The sequence below is a fragment of the Branchiostoma belcheri genome, unplaced genomic scaffold (genome assembly GCF_001625305.1).
Source record: "Branchiostoma belcheri isolate BF01 breed outbred unplaced genomic scaffold, Haploidv18h27 scaffold16, whole genome shotgun sequence".
In the NCBI taxonomy this organism is placed as follows: Eukaryota; Metazoa; Chordata; class Leptocardii; order Amphioxiformes; family Branchiostomatidae; genus Branchiostoma; species Branchiostoma belcheri.
In genome coordinates, this window is record NW_017803046.1 from 2752120 (window position 1) to 2770842 (window position 18723).

Here is an 18723-nt window from a genome sequence, read left to right on the forward strand (position 1 = left end):
TGATGAGCACACTGGTACCGAGCACTGCCAAGTTTGTAAAATCTGCCTGCCTTAAAATTTAAGTAATCTGTCAGCATTTAAGTCTGAGTGGTTGATGCCAATCAACTCTGGTAAAGATTAAATGAACACATAGTTGTCTTCAGCTGCCCTTGACAAGATAGTACACTGTGCTGACTCTGCAACAATATTTCCACAGTCTGTCAGAGATTTTCTGACATCTGTCATTTTCTGGCACAAAACAAAACAAAACAAAGCTAGCTGAGGTATTACTGAATGCAACAAAATATCGTCTTACTTTTCCCACATTTGAATCTGCATTGTTCCATGCATAGATTGCAACATTGCTGATCTGACATACACATGCATGTACATATACTGGACAGTTCACAATAGCACCAAGTCTGATAATCTCATCATAATACTTAACATGCATGTATTCTTAGGCTTGAAATAAATATTGCCATGTAATATATTTATTTTCCTGACCATCTATGAAAGGAACCCGTGATATCTCTATAATACATATAAAGAAAAACATACAACTCAAAATAGGTCTTCTTGGACAAGCTTTTGGAAACCCTGACCTGGCTTCCGACCTCTCCTCCTATGACCTGCCCCTTGCAGTTTGAACTTCATTTGCATATTTGCAAAGTCTTCCGGCTGTTCCTTCTGCCGGGTCTTGGCTGCCTGCTTCAGCCTCTGCTTGGTCTCCTTGTTGACCTTGAACTTGAGAAACCCGTGAAAGTCGTTGCCCGGTTCAGAGTTGGCCCTGTCGCGTAGCTGTACGCTGTAGTACGGCATGCCGCCGATGACGGGGGTCAGGGCGGGCGGCGTGGGCTTGGCAGAGCGGAAGGTCATGAGCGTCCCTCCGTTTCCCGTCTCTCGTGATGCCGTCACCTGCAGGGACTGGTAGGCGTCCTCGGCAGACCCTGTCATGGGACTTGGAGATGTTGATGTTATATTTCCACTTGTAGAGGAGGTGGCAGAACTTGTTGCCGGTACTGCGTCACTTTTAATGTCCTCCTGTGTGGTTACTGCTGGGTTGTTAGCGGTAGAGTTTGCGCCCTGAATGAGCGCCTCCACGCTCTGCAGCTCGGACAGGTGCGCGGTGCGGATGTGTGCCTCCATCGCGTCCCGGTCCTGGTCAATCCGCCCGCACAGTTTACACTTCATGGCGCAGCCCACGTCGGCGACGTCCGCGGTGACGCCGGACTGCAGGTGCTTCTCCATGTGGTCCCTGCGCCGCGTGGTGTACTTACACTGCTCGCAGAACAGCAGCTGTTTCCCCGGGTGGCTGGTCACCACGTGCTGGATCAGCTCCTGCTGTCCCTCGTAGGAATCCCCGCAGATCTGACAGATGTACTTGCTGTACCTGATGACGTTCTTACACCCGGGCGTGACCTTCGCCGTCTCCGAGGCTGACTCCTTGCCAGGACTGGCGTGCTTGTTGGCGTGTAGGGCGAGTAGATTTGCGTTGTTGGAGGTGAAGGGAGATTCGGGACACTTGTTGGGTTTGCTGGAGTTGTGGTTCTTGACGATGTGTCGGTACAGCACTGCTGAGTTGGACGTCACAAACCCGCAGTGGAAACAACTCTTCAACCCACCATGTACCTGTGGACATGACATAGTACAATGTATCAGTCTGTCTGTTCATACAGTAGTTAACTTCAGTTGTTTGTGCACCATGTTGCAACAAAGTTGGTACTTCGCTAGAAACTTTTTTCCTTTGAAATTTCCTTAGAAACAGACCACAGTTGGTCCAAATAAACAGTCATATTAAACATACGCTTGTGCCTTGTGACAGCAAGAATGAGAGCAACTGTTAACAAGACTTGCCAGATGCAGTGACCATAACCCACCTTCATGTGTTGTAGGAAGCCTGGTCCCCAGCTGCAGGTGAAGTTACAGATGGAGCAGGTGTAGTCCTTGGACACCCTGTCACCCCCTACTGACAAGTGGCGCAGTCTGTGTGCCTTCAGCAGCTGCTTGCTGGCAGCCTGAAGTAAAGTAATAGTCATACATCACTCATAAATATTTAAAAAAAAAAACTGAGGGAAACAATGTTACACAGACAAAGAAATGTATATTGAAATGCAAAAGAAACTGCATGAAAGTTTCCGTACCTGATAGCTACAGTGCTGGCACTTGAAGGGTTTGTCCAGGCAGTGTTTGCTGTACACATGCTGCTTCAGGGTGCTCCAGATGTTGGTGGCATGGCCACAATAGATACACTTGTACCCTCCTGTGTAGGTACGGAAGAATAGAGGTTATTCACAGTCACTGTACATTGCAAAGCCATGTACATGCACTGCATCAAGAAATACTTCTACTAGCAGTATCTAGTGACTTGTCACTCAAACCCCAGAGGCCCAGACATTTATATACCATTTACATGTACTTCTCTAATGGCTGGTAGCTCCTGAATCAATTTGCAATTGTAACTTCCATAACTGTAAGAAGTCTTTCACCTGAAATATTGGATAAGACAGAGATTTTAGATCTACAATGTAGTAATCTAACTCCTGTCCATGTAAAGGTCATGGAAGAAGCACTGACCTTGATCAGAGTGACACTTCAGGTGGAAGTCTAGATCCTCAGCAGTCTTGAAGGATCTCCGATCACACTTGGGGCACTTGTACTCAATCCAGGACGTCTCCTTGGTCAGCCACTCCCCGCTGTCAGCCTGCTGTGTCTCTGATTGGCTCTCCTCCATAGCCGCATCTGTTGCCATGGAGACGGTCCTGGCGATCCTGGGCACGACGTCATCGGAGCCGCCGCCCTTGCTGGCGTCCTTCTGCACCATGTGCATGAGGTGGATCTTCTTGACGAAGCCCTCCCTGGTGCGCAGGGCGGCCATGCCGGGGTGCTTCTCCAGCTCCTTCTGCAGAACCGGGTGGAACTGCGGCAGGCCGCCCTCCGACATGGTGTCCAGACGCGCGGGGAGACCCGGCACGACCGCGCTGTTCCCAGCGAGACAGAAAACGTCCATGTCTTCCTCGGACGAGGGGACGTCCACTTCCGAGTCATTCCCTGAGTGTTCGCTGCTGTTGTAGTGAGGAGAGTATTTCCCCTGGGGTGGGGAGTCCCTCCCCGGGGAGGACAGGTGAACTCTCCCCGGCTGGTCCTGGGAGGAGTCTGGGCTCATCTGTGGTTCACTACCCGCTGGGCTCTGCTTCCCTGAGGGTGGCTGGGTGGGGGACATGGCCACGTCCTTCCGAACAGGCTCGTACGAGACAAACGGCCACTTGTCTATCCGACACAGCTCCATGTCATCCTGGGGCTCAGTCTTGATGCTGCGGAGACCGTCACTCAAACTAGTCAGTCTGTTCACAGCTGGGATTGAGGTGTTCTGAGGAGGCTGTAGGCACCCTCTTGGGCACCCATCCTGGGAGGGTTGCATACATCCACAGGGAGAAGAGCAGTCTTCCTTCTCCTTCTTCACTTTGACCTCAGAAAATCCTGGTAGGGAGACTTTTGGTTCCTGAGGTGTTGTGGACACCTGAGTTGTGATACTGGGGTTATTCTGCAAGGGCGCAGGGTGTGTTGATGCATCCTTATCGCTCAACCTGTGTGTTTTGGCTGACAAGTCCATGGGGTTACAGTCTATTTCTGAGTTGACCTCTGACCCTGCGGGTAAACCAACCTGTGGCATGCTCCTCCCACAATGCACCTGTCTGACATGTTCCAGCACCGTTATTTTCTCAGAAGTGTAAAATCTGCACTCCTTACACTTGAAGACTTCAATAACAATAGTCTCTATCATGTCTTCTGCGTTGCCATCATAGTTGACTGTTGGGTTTGAATGGTCCAATGAGAAAGGTGCTTCCTCCCTAAGATGTAGCTGAGGATGATAACTGTTGAGAAGGGAGAGTCCCATGCTCCCATTGGTCAGGGGAAGTGATGAACTGTGGTCCATTCTGGGTGTGTCTGGATGCATGGCTTCTGACTGGCAAGATTGTTCTTTGTTGTACTCAGCTAGACTTATTCTGACATCTGACACAACATCTGGCTGTGGTGCAGTCAAGATCACGTCTTCCTGTTGGGAAAACAAAGAAAACATGAGGAAACAAAGATTTTATAACAGGTGAAATCATTGCGACCTTTCCCATATCATATTGCCAAGGGCACTTGGCAGACTTCTATTTCTGTCATTCAGAGGGACACTAACAGGGAGAATATTCTTTTTCAGCACTCTATCCTTGTTGAGGGGATTTATTTTTCGTAGCATTTTAGAAGCAAAATACATATATTAATTTTGTTCGAAATCTCAAGTACGTAACGAAAGCACGATTGTGGCCATCATGTTACCATTACGAACTTCGTTCCACACTGGATGGAGCTACATGTATGTCCTCTAACTAGAGTGTCCTAGGATAAGGAAAACCGAATATAGAGTACTTCCTACTAGTACTTCCTACAGCAGACAGCTAACTAATACTCAATTCTTTACACAGGTCGTTCACTCTCTTCATGCACGCGTTACTTCGTACACTTTGAGTCTGAGGGTTTCAAAGCATTGCTAACCAAGGACATTCTACCGTCCTTGTGCTGACGCAGTATTTCTTTTGAAGTGTAACTGGCAACAAGTCTCGTATGCAGCACAAGTACCCACCTTCTTTGTAGCTTTCGGTTTTGACAGATAACTGACTGATGGCCCAATTGTCCCGTTATACGCGGGACGACCCGTTCGTTATTCTAACCATCACAAATAAATGCCTCTACGCAAATATCCCGCCCCTGTGGGACATGTTATGTTTCTGGGATGGCCTGCCCTTATTTGGTAAAAACCTGTGGCCGCTATGCGTATTCCCAAAACAGATGTCTCCCCTTCAGATCAGCCATTTGTTTTCATAATTGATGAGTGGGGTGTTTTCATTTTGCAAGCACTTAAAATGTGAGTTGCAGATCGTTAGAATCACCACTACAGCTTGTTATCTTGTCATTATCAGAGCAAAGGATCCCACTCTGTCTGTAATTTGTAACCCACAAATTACAGAAAAGGTGGGATCCTCGGTCTTCAAAAAAGAAGTCAAACCCAGTACGTAGTTTTTACCAGTAGTTTGTCAGGAGTTGTCAGTAGTTCTCTGTCTATTAATTGCCTGTTCTTATACTAAATGTTTCTTCTTGCAATTAGCCCTCGGGCATGAATTTGCAATAAAACATTTCATTACCTGAAAATCGCTATCATTGCCAGCAGCACTGATCTCCCAAACCTAATATACTGCTCTGACCCGTTTAATATCAGCCAAAGAAATCAGCAGCAGATGGCGAAGGAAAGACGATGAAGCACGTAATTTGTTCAGTTGTAATATTTCAAGTCTAGTGGTAATTTTGGTATCTTAGCGTCTTAGTGTAAACGAAGATCCAAACAGTTCCGATTACTTCTGGGAAGCCGTGTTTATTAATCCGTATGTTATTAACTCTACTAACAAGTACATGTATGGGGTCTAATGGTTTACAAGAGCGCCTATAAACCCCCCACTGTTATACATTAGTACAGTAGTACAACAGCACAATACCAGTGACGCAAGTGGAGAAGATGGAAACCGCAAGTGAGGAAATTTGCAGATGCGGACGTTAGATCTTAGATCGTGTGGAGGAAATGAAACCACGTAGAAATGATTCACGTGGAAAATATTTTACCTCATCGGTGTGTCGGGGAGCCGAGGCTAAATAGGTCATAGGGGACATCAATCACTCAATTAATATGAGGCATGCATGGTACAGTCATATTGCGTGTCCTTTCAGTTTTTGTTGAAAATTTCAGTTTTTTCCAGTCACTGACGAAAGCTAGTGGATACTAGCTGAAACGTATGACGTTTTCAAAATCATATCCAGTTGCTTGAATAACTGTTTTTTGGCATTTTGTTGAAAATGTTACAAACCATTAATGCAACCTGAAAGACAGCAAAAATTGCAAACTTTCAGTTTACCCTATGTTTGGAAAAATAATTGCGTTTCGAAACAGTGCATCGATACAGTTAATTCAAAGTATACGAAAGATCTCTTGATTTTAATTTTGCGTGAAACAAAACTGCTCTACGAAACAAAAATTACAAAACAAAACTATACATTTTTTAGTTTAGGCATTTTCGTATCGTGTTTCTTTCCTTGTGGCCCCTTGAACCCGGGTCAGGTTACGTTGGGTTCCTGCCAAAGAAGTAGGAACAAGGATTTGTCAAATGTCAAAATATTTACTTGCGCTCTGCACCGAATTTCGCGGCAAAGTACTGGCCTCAAGAACCCGGAAGTAACGCAATCACACACACGAGCCCGTCGGCAGATACGTAATGTTACAAAGAAACCTCAACTTACCTATCGAGTGCGTGATTTGGTAAGAAATCCGCCGGCTCAGCTCTCGTAACCCTCTCTACAACGTGGCAAAGCGTATAATACCGGCGTCATCGAAGCATCATCTCCCGGGCAGGCCTACGCAGCGCAACCCGGAAGCGAGTGGGTTCGCGGAATGCCCACTCTCCCGTCAAGCTTTGCCAAGGAAAACAACCCGTGCCCATATATGGGCAAAACTATCTATAAACCACGGCTGCGGCACCTCCTTATATGGGCAAAAACTCGCCGGTAAGGAAGCCAGGGCTGGCCAAGGGCGAGGGGAGACTTCCAAATTCGGTGGATTCGGACACTGCGATTGCTTTTTATAGCGTGAGAAAAATTTAGTAGGATAAATATGTACTGGAGGGAAATAGCCAGGCCGGCTGTGTATGAACATGTTTTGCGTGTCCATGATAACTTTGTCCGTGTTTGGCGGCGCGCAAGTCAAGATATTCCTTTTCCGAATCCAAGGAGAGTACAGAGGAGAATATGCCGAATTGGGGTAAAATTCAATGACAGTTCGGGCAAAACACAATAACCTAAATCCTTCCCCATGTATCATTGTTAGTCATATCAACATGCAACATTTATTAAGGACGCTGAGTCCAAAAGAGACACAGGTTTTCCCTAGACGGATGTTAATTAAGTGATGACGTATAGTTTTCATATGAAACAGAGACATCCAAGGACATATGCTAATGTCAAACCGTTTCATTTTCATAAGGAGAACTAGAAACAATTCGTGCTTCTACATATATTATTGATTTTTTTGGTCTTTTATATATGCCGTTTCCACAATTTGATATGACCCTTTTCCTATCTGCGTCACTGCTGTCAGTAGTGGCAGTAAATGTGTTGATTTACAGTGGACATTGCGTGTCTGATGTCTCTGGAAACGCCGTCAAAGCTAAATCAGTCTGCTGGCGTCCTTGTCACTAAGCTACTATAGCAAACGCTGATTTATTCAAGAAGATTTAAAAAATGCATAAAAAGCCCGCTGCAATTAGATTGGAAAAAGCCAGGAGTTCCCTTGTTTAACTTGAAGAACAGCTACCCTCACAACAAAAATTAAAGAAATGTACGGACAAATAATCGAGTTATAACCTCGACCTACATGCGAATCCACATCAGGCCACAAAACGATTTCATAGTCTTCTTGATCATGACGAAGGCAATTAAAGTTAGATTCGTTTCCCGCGTGCCCTCTAACTAGGGATGGCTGAATTTTTCGTATAACGCCGATTAATGATATGCTTTTCATTTTCCATCTCTTTTCAGGACACTAGCTTTCTCTCGATCTCCCGCCGATGTTTTCCTATGACGTTTATAGCGGCCTGGGGTTTGAAAATAGACTCCACCTCCCTATGAAATGCCCATATAAGGGTGTGGGGTTGAGACGTAACGTAACACCGCGCAATTTCATATCTGTAGTACTGAGTATGTGTCGTCTTCGGCCATCCCCTCCGTAATCCTATTATTTCTATATTAGGTGTTGCCATTTGCCTGCTTTATTTGGGCCACCCGATACTGCAATGAACTTAGCCAGCCAGTAACAATGTTATCTTCCCATTACTATCTACTATGTGCTGAAATTCAGAGTAGCCTCTACCACCAGGCTTCGGAAGTGGTCACCTGGAGTCCAGCCTTGTTAGCTTTGGTTTGTTATAGCAGATCTTGGGCCCGGAGCGGAGCTGGACTCCAGGCTATATTTGCCGCAGTACTCTTTAGTGGACCAACTTCCCTGGCATGTTATGTCAAATTTGGCCAATTTCTACTCTTTTCAGTCGCTTCCGAAGCCTGGTAGATACTAGTGCTAAACTTGTAAAGAACGCACCATTTGAAAGATCTACCAACAAGTGAAAAGGCGAAATCTGGCATCTGCTTGGACATTGATACTCCGTCTCCAGAGAGGACCACTGTGCTGAACATAGCGCGCCAGACTAATAAATTTCCTCCCTGACCAAATTTGGCCGTCACAGGCTGTCAGCTACACGCCTCGTGCGTACTCCAACTGTCTCGTTATCAGCTGATGAAAGAACATCGAGATGACAAGGACGACAGCAGACTGATAATAAAGCTTTGACGGCGTGTCTAGAGACATCCCGTAACGGTAGAGTTTTCGCCTCGAAACCAAGAGGTCCTGAGTTCGAGCCTTGCCATGCCACGTGCGTTTGTCTACGTTTGGGGCGGCATAAAAATAATTTTGAACAAGAGTTCCGAGATCTCATACCTCCATGAAATATGGGCTTGACATGTAAATGTAAATTTCTTCTTTAATTATGTAAATTACCTCCACATTAACATAATAAATGCATCGTGATGTTAACTTTTGATTAACTTACACATGTACCAACTATGAAATTCCCATCATTTACCACTAAGGAGTCATAGAATTTTCGCATTAATTATGCAAATTAGATCATTTGCATAATTGGTATCTGTTGATGTTCCATCTGCCATAGATTACATACATTACATGTATGAAAGTACTATAATGTAAAACACTGTAATTATAGAATTTCCTCATTAATTATGCAAATTAAGTCATCATTTGCATAATTTGTAGTTAATTATGTACATCTCTCTCTCAGCTACCTACCTACCAAAAATGATGATAATACCTTGTTCCTATCTGGACTTATTGGCTTTTAAAGATTTCACCCGAAAATCTCCTGCAGTTCCAAAACAAGCTGCTAGGGGGACCAAACTCACGCCACTTATTCCTGACAGGAAAAGCTATCTGTCACCAAAAAGTCAAGACCATAGCATGTTTAGGACAAAAGATACAAAAACCGGAAGTTCTGCTGCAGTACCAAGGTCATCCACCAGGAGGCCCATATTTGACCTTGACCTTTGTCTTCCTAAGACTTACCAGCGTACCAAATATCATCGCAATCCATAAAGGCGTTATGGAGTTATGCTGACTACAAATGTGCGGAAACACAAACACACAGACACACACACATACAGACACACACACACACACACAGACAGACACGCCTCCATGAAATATATGAGTCTTTGTATACAGTACACTAAGTGTTTCAAACACACAGCTAATACAAACCCTAACCCTGAAATAGGTCACCTATTCCCCTGAGGGGACCCCATTAATCAAACCGGGTCCCAAGCGCACTGACTCGATAGCCACACAATGAGACATCTGTTGTCTGCAAAGGAGATTCCGCATTAAACCGGAAGTGCTACTGCACTACCAAGGCCATCCACCAGGAGGCCCATATTTGACCTTGACCTTCGCCCCCCTAACACCTACCAGCAAACCAAATATCACCACAATCCATGAAGGCGTTATGAACTTATGAAGGTACAAAAAAGCGGAAACACAAACACACATACACACACACACACACACACACACACACACACACACACACACACACACACACACAGACGAGCCAAAAACAATACCTTCCATTTCATGGAGGTAAAAACTTGAGTGTATCGTCGCCATGTATTGTGATAAATGTTGGAATAGAAAAAAGAAAACATTGGGTTATGATCAGTGAATCTCTAGGACTTCAATGATAAAAGCTTGTAGCTGTGCAGTATGCCTTTGGGTAGCTTAAATCGTGGTTAGACGTCTAGTGTTCGGTAATGTCATCGCTTCATTCCTTTGTCATAAAAATGTTTTAAGGTATGATCGACATGGAACTCTTTCGTAAGACCGGTATCCTGTCACGAAAATATGGCAGAGTGATCGAGTGGATTACACTTACATGTAACGTTATATGCCATTCTTTTCCATTTTTGCTGTTATGGGTTGACTCGATTGGTCTATCAAATGTCGGTTTGCATATATACTCTTATGTATTGCTATTTGGTGAGGCAGCCGTACAGTGGCGTATAAACTTGAGGGCGCTAGCGGAACGATTTACAGAAGAGCACTCTCCGGCCTACTTAAACACAGCGCCCCCTACGTCCATAGATGGGACTGCAAGACCGGCGACTCTTTTACTCGTCTTCGACGTCACCAGAGATGAATCATGTGTAGAAGAACGCGTCCCGCCTGACTAATGACCCGCCCTGCTGTTCTCACGGGTTCGGGCGACCTTGCCACTCCCTCCGCGCCACAGAAAGATGACACATAAAATAGCGCCTCGGACATGTATTATTCAGTATCCCGGCCAGAGGTTCGGCTGGGGGTTTATATCAGTGTCACTGCACTTGTTCTATCTATAGATGCAGCGTTCAGCTATTTCTGATAAACTGTCCAAATCTATTTCTTTGTAATGACGAATGTTTGTGAATACGCGTGGCTTTGCAATCTTTCTTATAACTCAGGAGTGCGTGTACGATGAATTGACACATAATAATTACCTACTTTGCCGACGACAATTATGATATATTGCATATTGAGAGTATGTCTATATTACAAAAATCCCCTATTTTATTCAGGGCCACAGTAACACACACACACCTTAGTTGTCGTTCTTATTACGTGTGGCTACTCAATAAAATGTAAAGAACACAGTTGTCACATTTGACACAGCACTTTCCATTATACAACATTTCCTAAAACGTTAAGGTTAGACTGTAACGTTTCCCCGATGTTGTCACGGGGTGAAGGTGACCTCTGACAGTGACAGAGTTGTTATCATCCACGTGAACCCGGCCAGGTAGGTAGATAAAGGTGATCCGACTCAACACCTGGTCCGACCAGTTCTTACCTCCCCACGTCAGCCAGGTGAGCCGTGTAGAACACTCCCCCACAGGTAGGGACGATTTAAAACTTCATTTTACTTCATCTGTCTTAGTTCTAGTGCATGTATTTAGGAGTCCTATCAATGTGACGCCCCCATATTGATAGATATAATATTAAGCTTTATATACATTTGTTCAATGGCGTCCCAAATGTGTAGTTCGAATTCATTGCCTCGTCACGCCTCTCTGCCGGTTGCTCACAGGAAACTGGAATTATAGTTGATTTCTATAGACCAAGAGGACTTACAGAATGGCACGTTTTCTCTGGCTTTTGTACAAAACGTGGAAATATCAGAATGTATGGGCGTTAGCTGACAGCTGTTGTGTTGACCTTGATTTGGGCAACAACAACAACAAAACAGGTGGTCAGTTGTAGGACTACAGATTATAACAGCTCGGACAATATTCTGTGTAGGTTGGAGAAGGATTATTTGACACATTTTTGCCCAATTGACATTAAGTCGTCGTATTGTAGTCCAATGACAACGGAAGTGCGGCCTATAATTTATTTCTAATGATAGGCTTATTGGTAGGTTGTATTGAGCGCTCGTTGCCTATAACTAATCTTACCATATAGAGAATTTCTGAATCTCTTTCTGGTAATTATCGGGACAACAGGGGTGCTATCCCATTAATTTACCACATAGAGAACCATATAGAAATGTTTTGGTGGTATATTGGGATAGAATTTTATACCTATAGCTATCCCATGCTGTAAAAGTAGTTAGCACGTTTTTTAAAGACAAAATTTTACAGCTGTACTAAATAAATGGGATATATAACCAAAGCTGCTTTGATACGTAAGAACATATATAGACAATCTGTGGATCATATCAATGTCTGTATGCCCCGACGCCTGTGTCCCACATGTCAGGACGCTTCTCGTTCGCAAACAAAGACAGAACACATTCACCCGACGGGTATCTAGGCACCACCCAGACAGTCTAGTTAGGCCACGACAAGTATGTTGTTCACAGTGACAAAAATCTATTCTTAAAGATCTACACTTCCAGTTAAGACTGCTTGATTGTTTCCAAATGTATAATACTATTATATTATGGAGAAACAAAATTATAAGTCTGTCTTGATTATTTTTGCTAAAAGTCAAACGACATTGTTCCGTCACAATTATCTCGTAGCTTATCATGAGACAAATTGTGAACTAGTGACGGCCTTAATTTCACAGGGCACAAAAGGTATGTAGCCGCGGGCAGGTATTATGCAAATCACCAGCGGGGGACGCTAACAATTACAACTTTCACTGGCCATTGTCCCTGTGTGTATAGTCCTATACGAACAACACCAGCCGAAAACTATCTCTTCTTTTATCCACGTAAGTTTACCTGCACCAATCTACTATAGGTACGTGTACAAGATATATATATCTTGATCTACATTATGAAAATATTATGTCATAGCATCAAGGGCGTGAAATTCTATAAAGTTAGATATGTGCAGGATATATTCGTATGACTTTGAACGTGACCATTGTTCTAGAGATATAGACACGAATGTATGGTGTCTGAAATTGATAGTTTTGTGTACGGTAGGTGAAGTTTTGTGCAGGTGAAAATATAGAGGAAAAATAGGCACATGGTCAAATAGGCACATGGTCAACAATTCAACACCCGACGAGTCAAGGCTGACAGAGATTAAGGCTAGACTAGTCTTGGTGGGGAGTTGTAGTATGTACATTCTGAGATGCTTAGATTTCCATACTGTACTGTGTAATGTGTTTAGATCATGGTACTGTGCTACCGAAACACTAAGCCTGTGGTATACGTTTACATTATGCTGCTCGAAAGCCCTGTTTATTACCTACTAGATACTTACTTTGTAAGTACAATGTTTATGTATCTTGAAAAGGTCATTATCAGCAAGAACCTTTTCTTCGATGGTGAAAACTTGCATCGTCTATTCAAGTTCTCAATTCCTAACTGCTAATTTTACATATAATAATTGCGTTGCAAAGTACATCTTTGATACTCGGTATTCTAGATCCAGACGTGAGGATGGGGAACGCCAGCGGGTCCTCCCACCGGCGGGTGTTCAGGAACTATGACGGGACGGAGGAGGTGGAGCCTCTGGTGGCGTACTTCACTCCCGTCAGGGGCAGGATGATGAAGGACCCGCTACCAGGTATGTTGGAGTTAAAATGGACGGGATATGTATTGTGGGCTCTAGTTTGTGAAATTCCTAACAACAATTGTTTATATTATGTGTATCTCTCTCTATCTCCTCTCCCTGTGTGTGTGTGTGTGTGTGTGTGTGTGTGTGTGTGTGTGTGTGTGTGTGTGTGTGTGTGTGTGTGTGTGTTTGTATTTGTGTGTGTCTCAGTGTGTCTGTGTGTGTCTTTGTGTATGTATGTGTGTGTGTGTACTGTTTGTGTGTATGTGTGTATGTGCGTGTGTTCGTGTGTTTGTGGTGTGCCTGTGTCTGTGTGTGCGTATGTCTGTGAGTATGTGTGTGACTGACTGATTGATTGATTGATTATTTCACTTGTACTGAATCCCAGGTATGAAGTTGGACACGTCGTTCAAGAACCGTTGTAAGGACGGCCTGGACGCCACCTGGCAGATCGCGTCAGTAGTGCACCATGCCGGCCTCAACAACCTGCGGGTCCGCGCAGTGGGTGTCGGGTACTCCTGGTCCAAGATGACAAGTACCAGGGACATATTGATAGGTAAGGCAAGAGGTATTAGCGTTTCATACTAATTATTTAAGACAATGCAATGTTCAACATAAACCCTTAAAACTGTTTTATCTATCATTATAGACATGTCCGGCCTTACTCGTGTCATCACCAAGCAGCCACAAAAATACTTCGAAAAGTACTACCTGGTCGAGGTGCAAGCCGGGAAGGTTGTCCGGGAATTTGTCCGTGAAATCGACATCAAGTTCAAGTTGGCGCTTCCGGGAATGGACAGCTTCATGGGCCAGACGGTGGGCGGGGCCGTCAGTACGTCATCACACGGGTCAGGGTTCAACCTGCAGAGCATTGTAAGTCTTTATCACCAAGTATCAGAATGTCACCCAAGTACAAACGAAGCAGAAATGCTATACATATATATGTATTTTGAAACGGTTATGAAAAAGTACAGGCAGCACACACTCTATGCTACTGTACTGTGTAGAAGGTATTTCATAGGTTAGCTGTCAAAGTCCTAACTTTGTAGAGATGTGATAGTTTTTACCTAGATTTTAAAGACCGACTCCAGAAAAGAACAGTACAGATGATCAGTTGAGTATCATGAAAAAACACCAAAATTGAAATAAACGAACGCCTATTGGTAACACTAGACCAGATTTACAGATTTTCATCTGTTTCAGTTTTTCCTGGTGTTTTGGGAAATAGAAAACATGCTCTTTGTTTCTTCCCAGTCCAACTCCATAGTAAGTCTGCACATGATCATCGCCGGCGGGATCCAGGTCATCATACGGGAGCCCACGGCCATAGAGACCGACATGCCTCTGGAGCACGTCCGTGCCCTGGTCGCTAGGGCGCAGTTTGGAGACGGTCCCCTGGAGATCATCAGTAAACAGGCCTTCAGAGCTGCACAGGTAGGGATCGCCGAAAAATATGTGTCGTTGTTTTAAACAAAATTATCTTGCTGGAATTCTTCTGCTCAACAACTGTGTTCATGATCAGTAATATAAAGTGTGCACAATGTTCTAACATTAACGTTTTGAGTCTACAGGTCGGTCTTGGCTGTTTGGGGATCATCTATTCGGTCACGTTCAAGTGCGTGCCCCTGTTCGAGATCATGGAAGAACGCCGCCTAACGACTTTCACGTGGCCTGCATCTGGGGACTCACTAGATTTCAGGATCCCCAGGAACTTCGACAGCAACTACATCGGGTCCAACGAATTCTTCTCCTTCTTTGTGAACCCATTTCCGAAGAAATGTTGTTCACGTGAAGGTGAGTTTCTGACTTGCTAATAATACTTTCTAGACTCTACTTTCTTTATCATATCGTAATATTGCAATTGATAACGCGTTCTGCGTTTGTTTCTTCATAACATTTTCTTTTTATCCCTCTCAATCTGCTTACTAAGGATGGTTGGGACCTGGTGAGTTGGCAAAAGATTCATATAAATGCATGGATTTTAATGATATACAAATTGTATGTTTTTTGTGTGTATTTTCTTGTGTATTGTGCTTCTATAGTTACATGTATATAGTATTAAATGCAATAAGATGTAAACTCATTTTCAGATTTAAGCGTCTCCGTAGTAAGCAAACGTACATCCAACACAATGTGTTAAGCTCGGAACATGTCTGTCTTATTGGTACAGGAGTGGAACATGTCCGAGTCGTGTACGTCAGAGGAAGGAAAGCCACAGAGAACGACTACCTGGCCAGACCCCCGTGTCGGGACGCATGCGCGTGCTGCTGCTGTGAGGGGTGCAGGGGGTGTACTGCCTGTGAGGGGTGTAAGGTACGTCATCATCGTTTGGGCCAATCAGAGCTCTACACGTCATTTTTGATGCTCATTGGCTTACACCAACTCCCTAGAATGTACCTGTCCTTGGTGCTGAAATTGCCATCCCGTCAGTACAGTATCCTTGCCTGCTGCGTTACTTTGGCCGCTTAAAATGACCAAATCTTTTTATTAGAGAACGGACGGGGCAGATATCATCAAGGGCAAGCATGATACATAGATAGAATCTATGTATGCGTTTAAGAAACTCTACCAAAGAGACATTCTTTGACAAAGCCTAGAGCTCCATATGTGGGAAAATAACGAAATTCTATGGCCTTACGTGAAACGGATGCTTTTGTTCTGAAATGGATGTTTTTGTTCTGAAATTAATGTTTTGTTCTGAAATGGATATTTTTGTTCTGAAATGGATGTTTTTGTACCACCAGACGGACTGCTGTGCGAGCTGTTATTCGAGTTACGTCATGCGCGAGCCCAGCTCCATCCCCGGCTGGATAGACAACTGCATGAAGATGTCCATTCACAAGGGACATTACGTTAACACCTGGTACAAGGTGCTGCAGTACAACAAGGGGACCGCTCAGTAAGTATCCAAACTGTTGATAGATGCACGCGGTTTCCGGTGAGAATTTTCTTGGTAAGGTATTGCAATTTTATTGTATTATTGCTCTAGCACCAAACTTACTGAGAAAACTCTTCCATTTCCAGCGTGGTGTCTTCGGAATGGTCGGTCGCCCTGGAGGACCTGGAGGCTGCTCTTGGTGACGTCATCGAAATGGCAGTGGATTATGGGAGGAAGCACAACTACTTCAACCTGATGCCGCTGGTCTGCCGCCTGACCAAGTCTGATGACGCCTACCTCAGCCTGGCCAACAAGTACCGGCCGGACGGCAGCGAGTGTGAGCGGTATGCACACATAGAGGTGAGAAAGTGTTTTTTTAGTACATGTTGTACAAAAGAAAAAGATTCAAGTTGGGGTATAGCATGGATAAGCATGAAAACCTATTTAAAACGAGATACATCAAGAAACTTAACTTGAGTTCTGCCAGTCCTTCTGCTCTTCAATATTCTTAAAACATAGACGGGGGACGATGCAGACTTCCAAGCAAACTTTGACCCACTGATGAAGAAACTTGTCTGTAAATTCACCTATCCATCCTCATGTACCATTTCTCCCGCCCCAGCTCCCGTACTTCCCTGGTTCGTACGGAGTAGAGGAGTTCCACCGCGCGCTGGAGGACATGTTGTACGAGCGGTACCAGGCACGGGCGCACTGGGCCAAGAACCGCTGGTTCGACGCGCGGCGGATCCACGACCTCTACCCCGGCCTGGAGCACTGGAAGGAGGTCTACACGGTCTTCAACAGGTATCAATATGTTTTTGTCTTACATTTGCAGAAGCAAAACATTTCTTCTTCTCCAAACACATAAGGTTCATGATCTGGACCAGACGTTTGTCACCATGGTAACTGGTACAGTAGCAGACACCCTATGGTGTTGGGTTGCAATATGTTACAAGTTGTAGGACTGAGTTGCGGGGGGGGTATCCATATATATGAATGGTTTTGAATGGGAATAAACAGCACTAGTTGGTTAGGGTAGATCATGTGAAGGTTAACGCTCCCTTTCTAGTATCTAATATGTTTCACCTGTTTATTGTACCTTGTAGACCTTATGCCCCTGTTTATTTACCCTGTCATTGCTGTAAGAGGCAGAAAAACTTTACCACAATGTGTACTTTTTTCGTTTCAGTGACCACACGTTTGACAACCAGTTCACTGCCAGGTGTGGGTTCGAGGACAGTCACGAGGAAATGGCGCGCTTTCCGGAGAGGTCAGGTCACATGACGTGGCGGAGGAAGGTGGGCGGTTACGTCATCTACAAGACAGACGGCAGCCCCGCCATCACCAGACAGCCGAGCCGGAGCTTCGGCAGACAGTCCAGCCGCTCCAGCCGCTCCAGCCGGCAAGGCAGTCAGAGGGGCAGGCCCAACATGAAAACATTCCAGTAGTAGGGGCTCGTTCACACAAACCGTACAGGGACGGGCAACAAATTATTGTCGGGGTGAAATCACCCGAGATTTTGTGATGGCTTACATGAAAGCTACGCCACATATTTGTCTTTACGTAGGGTTCAAAAGTTCTAATATTCCCGTTGCATTGCCCACCACCTTGCATCGCAACTGTTGACATATGTGTACACATACACAAGTACTACTGTTTGTATTAATCACTTTTTTAAACAAATGCTAAAAAAAAGAGGCAAACAAAAATCCATGTACTGTTAAAGGAAAAGTGTGTGAATCATTTGATTTTTTAGCGTTCAAAGTTAAATTTATGAAACGTAGCACAGCCATGTTAGTTTGTGTGGTAGCAGACTGGTAGCACATACACTAGGATACCCACTAAGTTAGTATTAGGAATACTGCTAGTATCTAGGTAAATATTTTCAAACACAGCATTATTTGATCCCTGCTTTAAAAGTCAGTGAATAAGAGCAGTAGGGACACAACGTTACGTGATGAGTTCACGAGCTTTGCAGCATGAAATATTTTGCTTCATCACATCTGTATCTGTATCATGTAGATGAATAAGATTGTATCACGGTTCAAGGTTGTAAAAATCTAGTCAATAGTTGAGCAACCTAGGTGTAATGATATGGGAGTAATAGCCAACACAACACAATGTCAAGCTTAGGTCGTTATGATTAGTCAAGGCGCAAGATAAGAGACCCCGTATTGTCAACGAACGTAAGACACTGCTGCTTATAGCTATGAATTTGCTGTTTTACAACGCTGCTAAATATTAGAATATCAGTTCTATTCAAACTCTAATTCAAGAGGTTTTATCGATTAAAATCAATAAAATTGTCACCTTCTTGTGTAGCTTGTTGCGTTTGATTTTATAATTAATCTTTGTCATGAAATGATATCTTTATGCACTAGATGACCAAGTAGCAAACAAACGGAGGAACTAACAAATAAATGAAATGTGTGTCTATGCATGCACTTTGAACATTGTTGTACATCCAATGTAGAATTGATTGACACCCCACACTCACAATCATTATAAAATAAAAGTCGAGGCTGAAAAACAAAGACTACTGAAACTGTGTAACAGAGTTTTGGCAATCACTCAACAGAAGCGTTACGGATCAAATGTCGCGCCTTTTCAAATGTGACGTGACCCGTCAAATGAGGCATGCTGGGTAACTAAAACAAAGCTGACTT

The 18723-nt window shown here is 44.2% G+C and overlaps 2 protein-coding genes across 4 annotated transcripts; one reads left to right on the forward strand and one right to left on the reverse strand.

The window, feature by feature from the left end:
- Positions 1–84: 84 nt before the first annotated feature.
- Positions 85–6474, reverse strand: LOC109466106. 2 transcript variants are annotated; one of them, XM_019763733.1, is made up of 5 exons: positions 6316–6474; positions 2557–4036; positions 2124–2242; positions 1860–1997; positions 85–1611 (listed from the first exon to the last, which is right to left on the reverse strand). In XM_019763733.1, exons 2-5 carry the CDS (start codon positions 3935–3937, stop codon positions 544–546), a joined length of 2706 nt encoding a protein of 901 aa, XP_019619292.1. In that variant the 5' UTR covers positions 3938–4036; positions 6316–6474; the 3' UTR covers positions 85–543. The 2 variants fall into 2 exon arrangements, with proteins under 2 accessions (XP_019619292.1, XP_019619293.1); XM_019763734.1 differs by lacking the exon at positions 6316–6474 and adding an exon at positions 4613–4728.
- A 4442-nt stretch (positions 6475–10916) lies between these two features.
- LOC109465946 (L-gulono-1,4-lactone dehydrogenase-like) lies at positions 10917–18217 on the forward strand. 2 transcript variants are annotated; one of them, XM_019763434.1, is made up of 12 exons: positions 10917–11063; positions 13051–13191; positions 13568–13735; positions 13829–14052; positions 14434–14613; positions 14751–14973; positions 15110–15124; positions 15350–15492; positions 15924–16078; positions 16204–16417; positions 16680–16861; positions 17247–18217. In XM_019763434.1, the coding sequence occupies exons 2-12, from the start codon at positions 13065–13067 to the stop codon at positions 17503–17505; spliced, it is 1890 nt and encodes a 629-aa protein (XP_019618993.1). In that variant the 5' UTR covers positions 10917–11063; positions 13051–13064; the 3' UTR covers positions 17506–18217. The 2 variants fall into 2 exon arrangements, with proteins under 2 accessions (XP_019618993.1, XP_019618994.1); XM_019763435.1 differs by lacking the exon at positions 15110–15124.
- Positions 18218–18723: the final 506 nt, after the last annotated feature.

Coding starts and splice junctions, on each gene's coding strand:
- LOC109466106 (XM_019763733.1), bottom strand. CDS start 3,937: ATGCATCCAGACACACCCAGAATGGACCACAGTTCATCACTTCCCCTG. Junction 2,243..2,556: donor GAAGTGTCACTCTGATCAAG/GTCAGTGCTTCT, acceptor GTACCTACACAG/GAGGGTACAAGTGTATCTAT. Junction 1,998..2,123: donor GCCAGCACTGTAGCTATCAG/GTACGGAAACTT, acceptor ACTTTACTTCAG/GCTGCCAGCAAGCAGCTGCT.
- LOC109465946 (XM_019763434.1), top strand. CDS start 13,065: ATGGGGAACGCCAGCGGGTCCTCCCACCGGCGGGTGTTCAGGAACTAT. Junction 14,053..14,433: donor GGTTCAACCTGCAGAGCATT/GTAAGTCTTTAT, acceptor GTTTCTTCCCAG/TCCAACTCCATAGTAAGTCT. Junction 14,614..14,750: donor AGGCCTTCAGAGCTGCACAG/GTAGGGATCGCC, acceptor TTGAGTCTACAG/GTCGGTCTTGGCTGTTTGGG.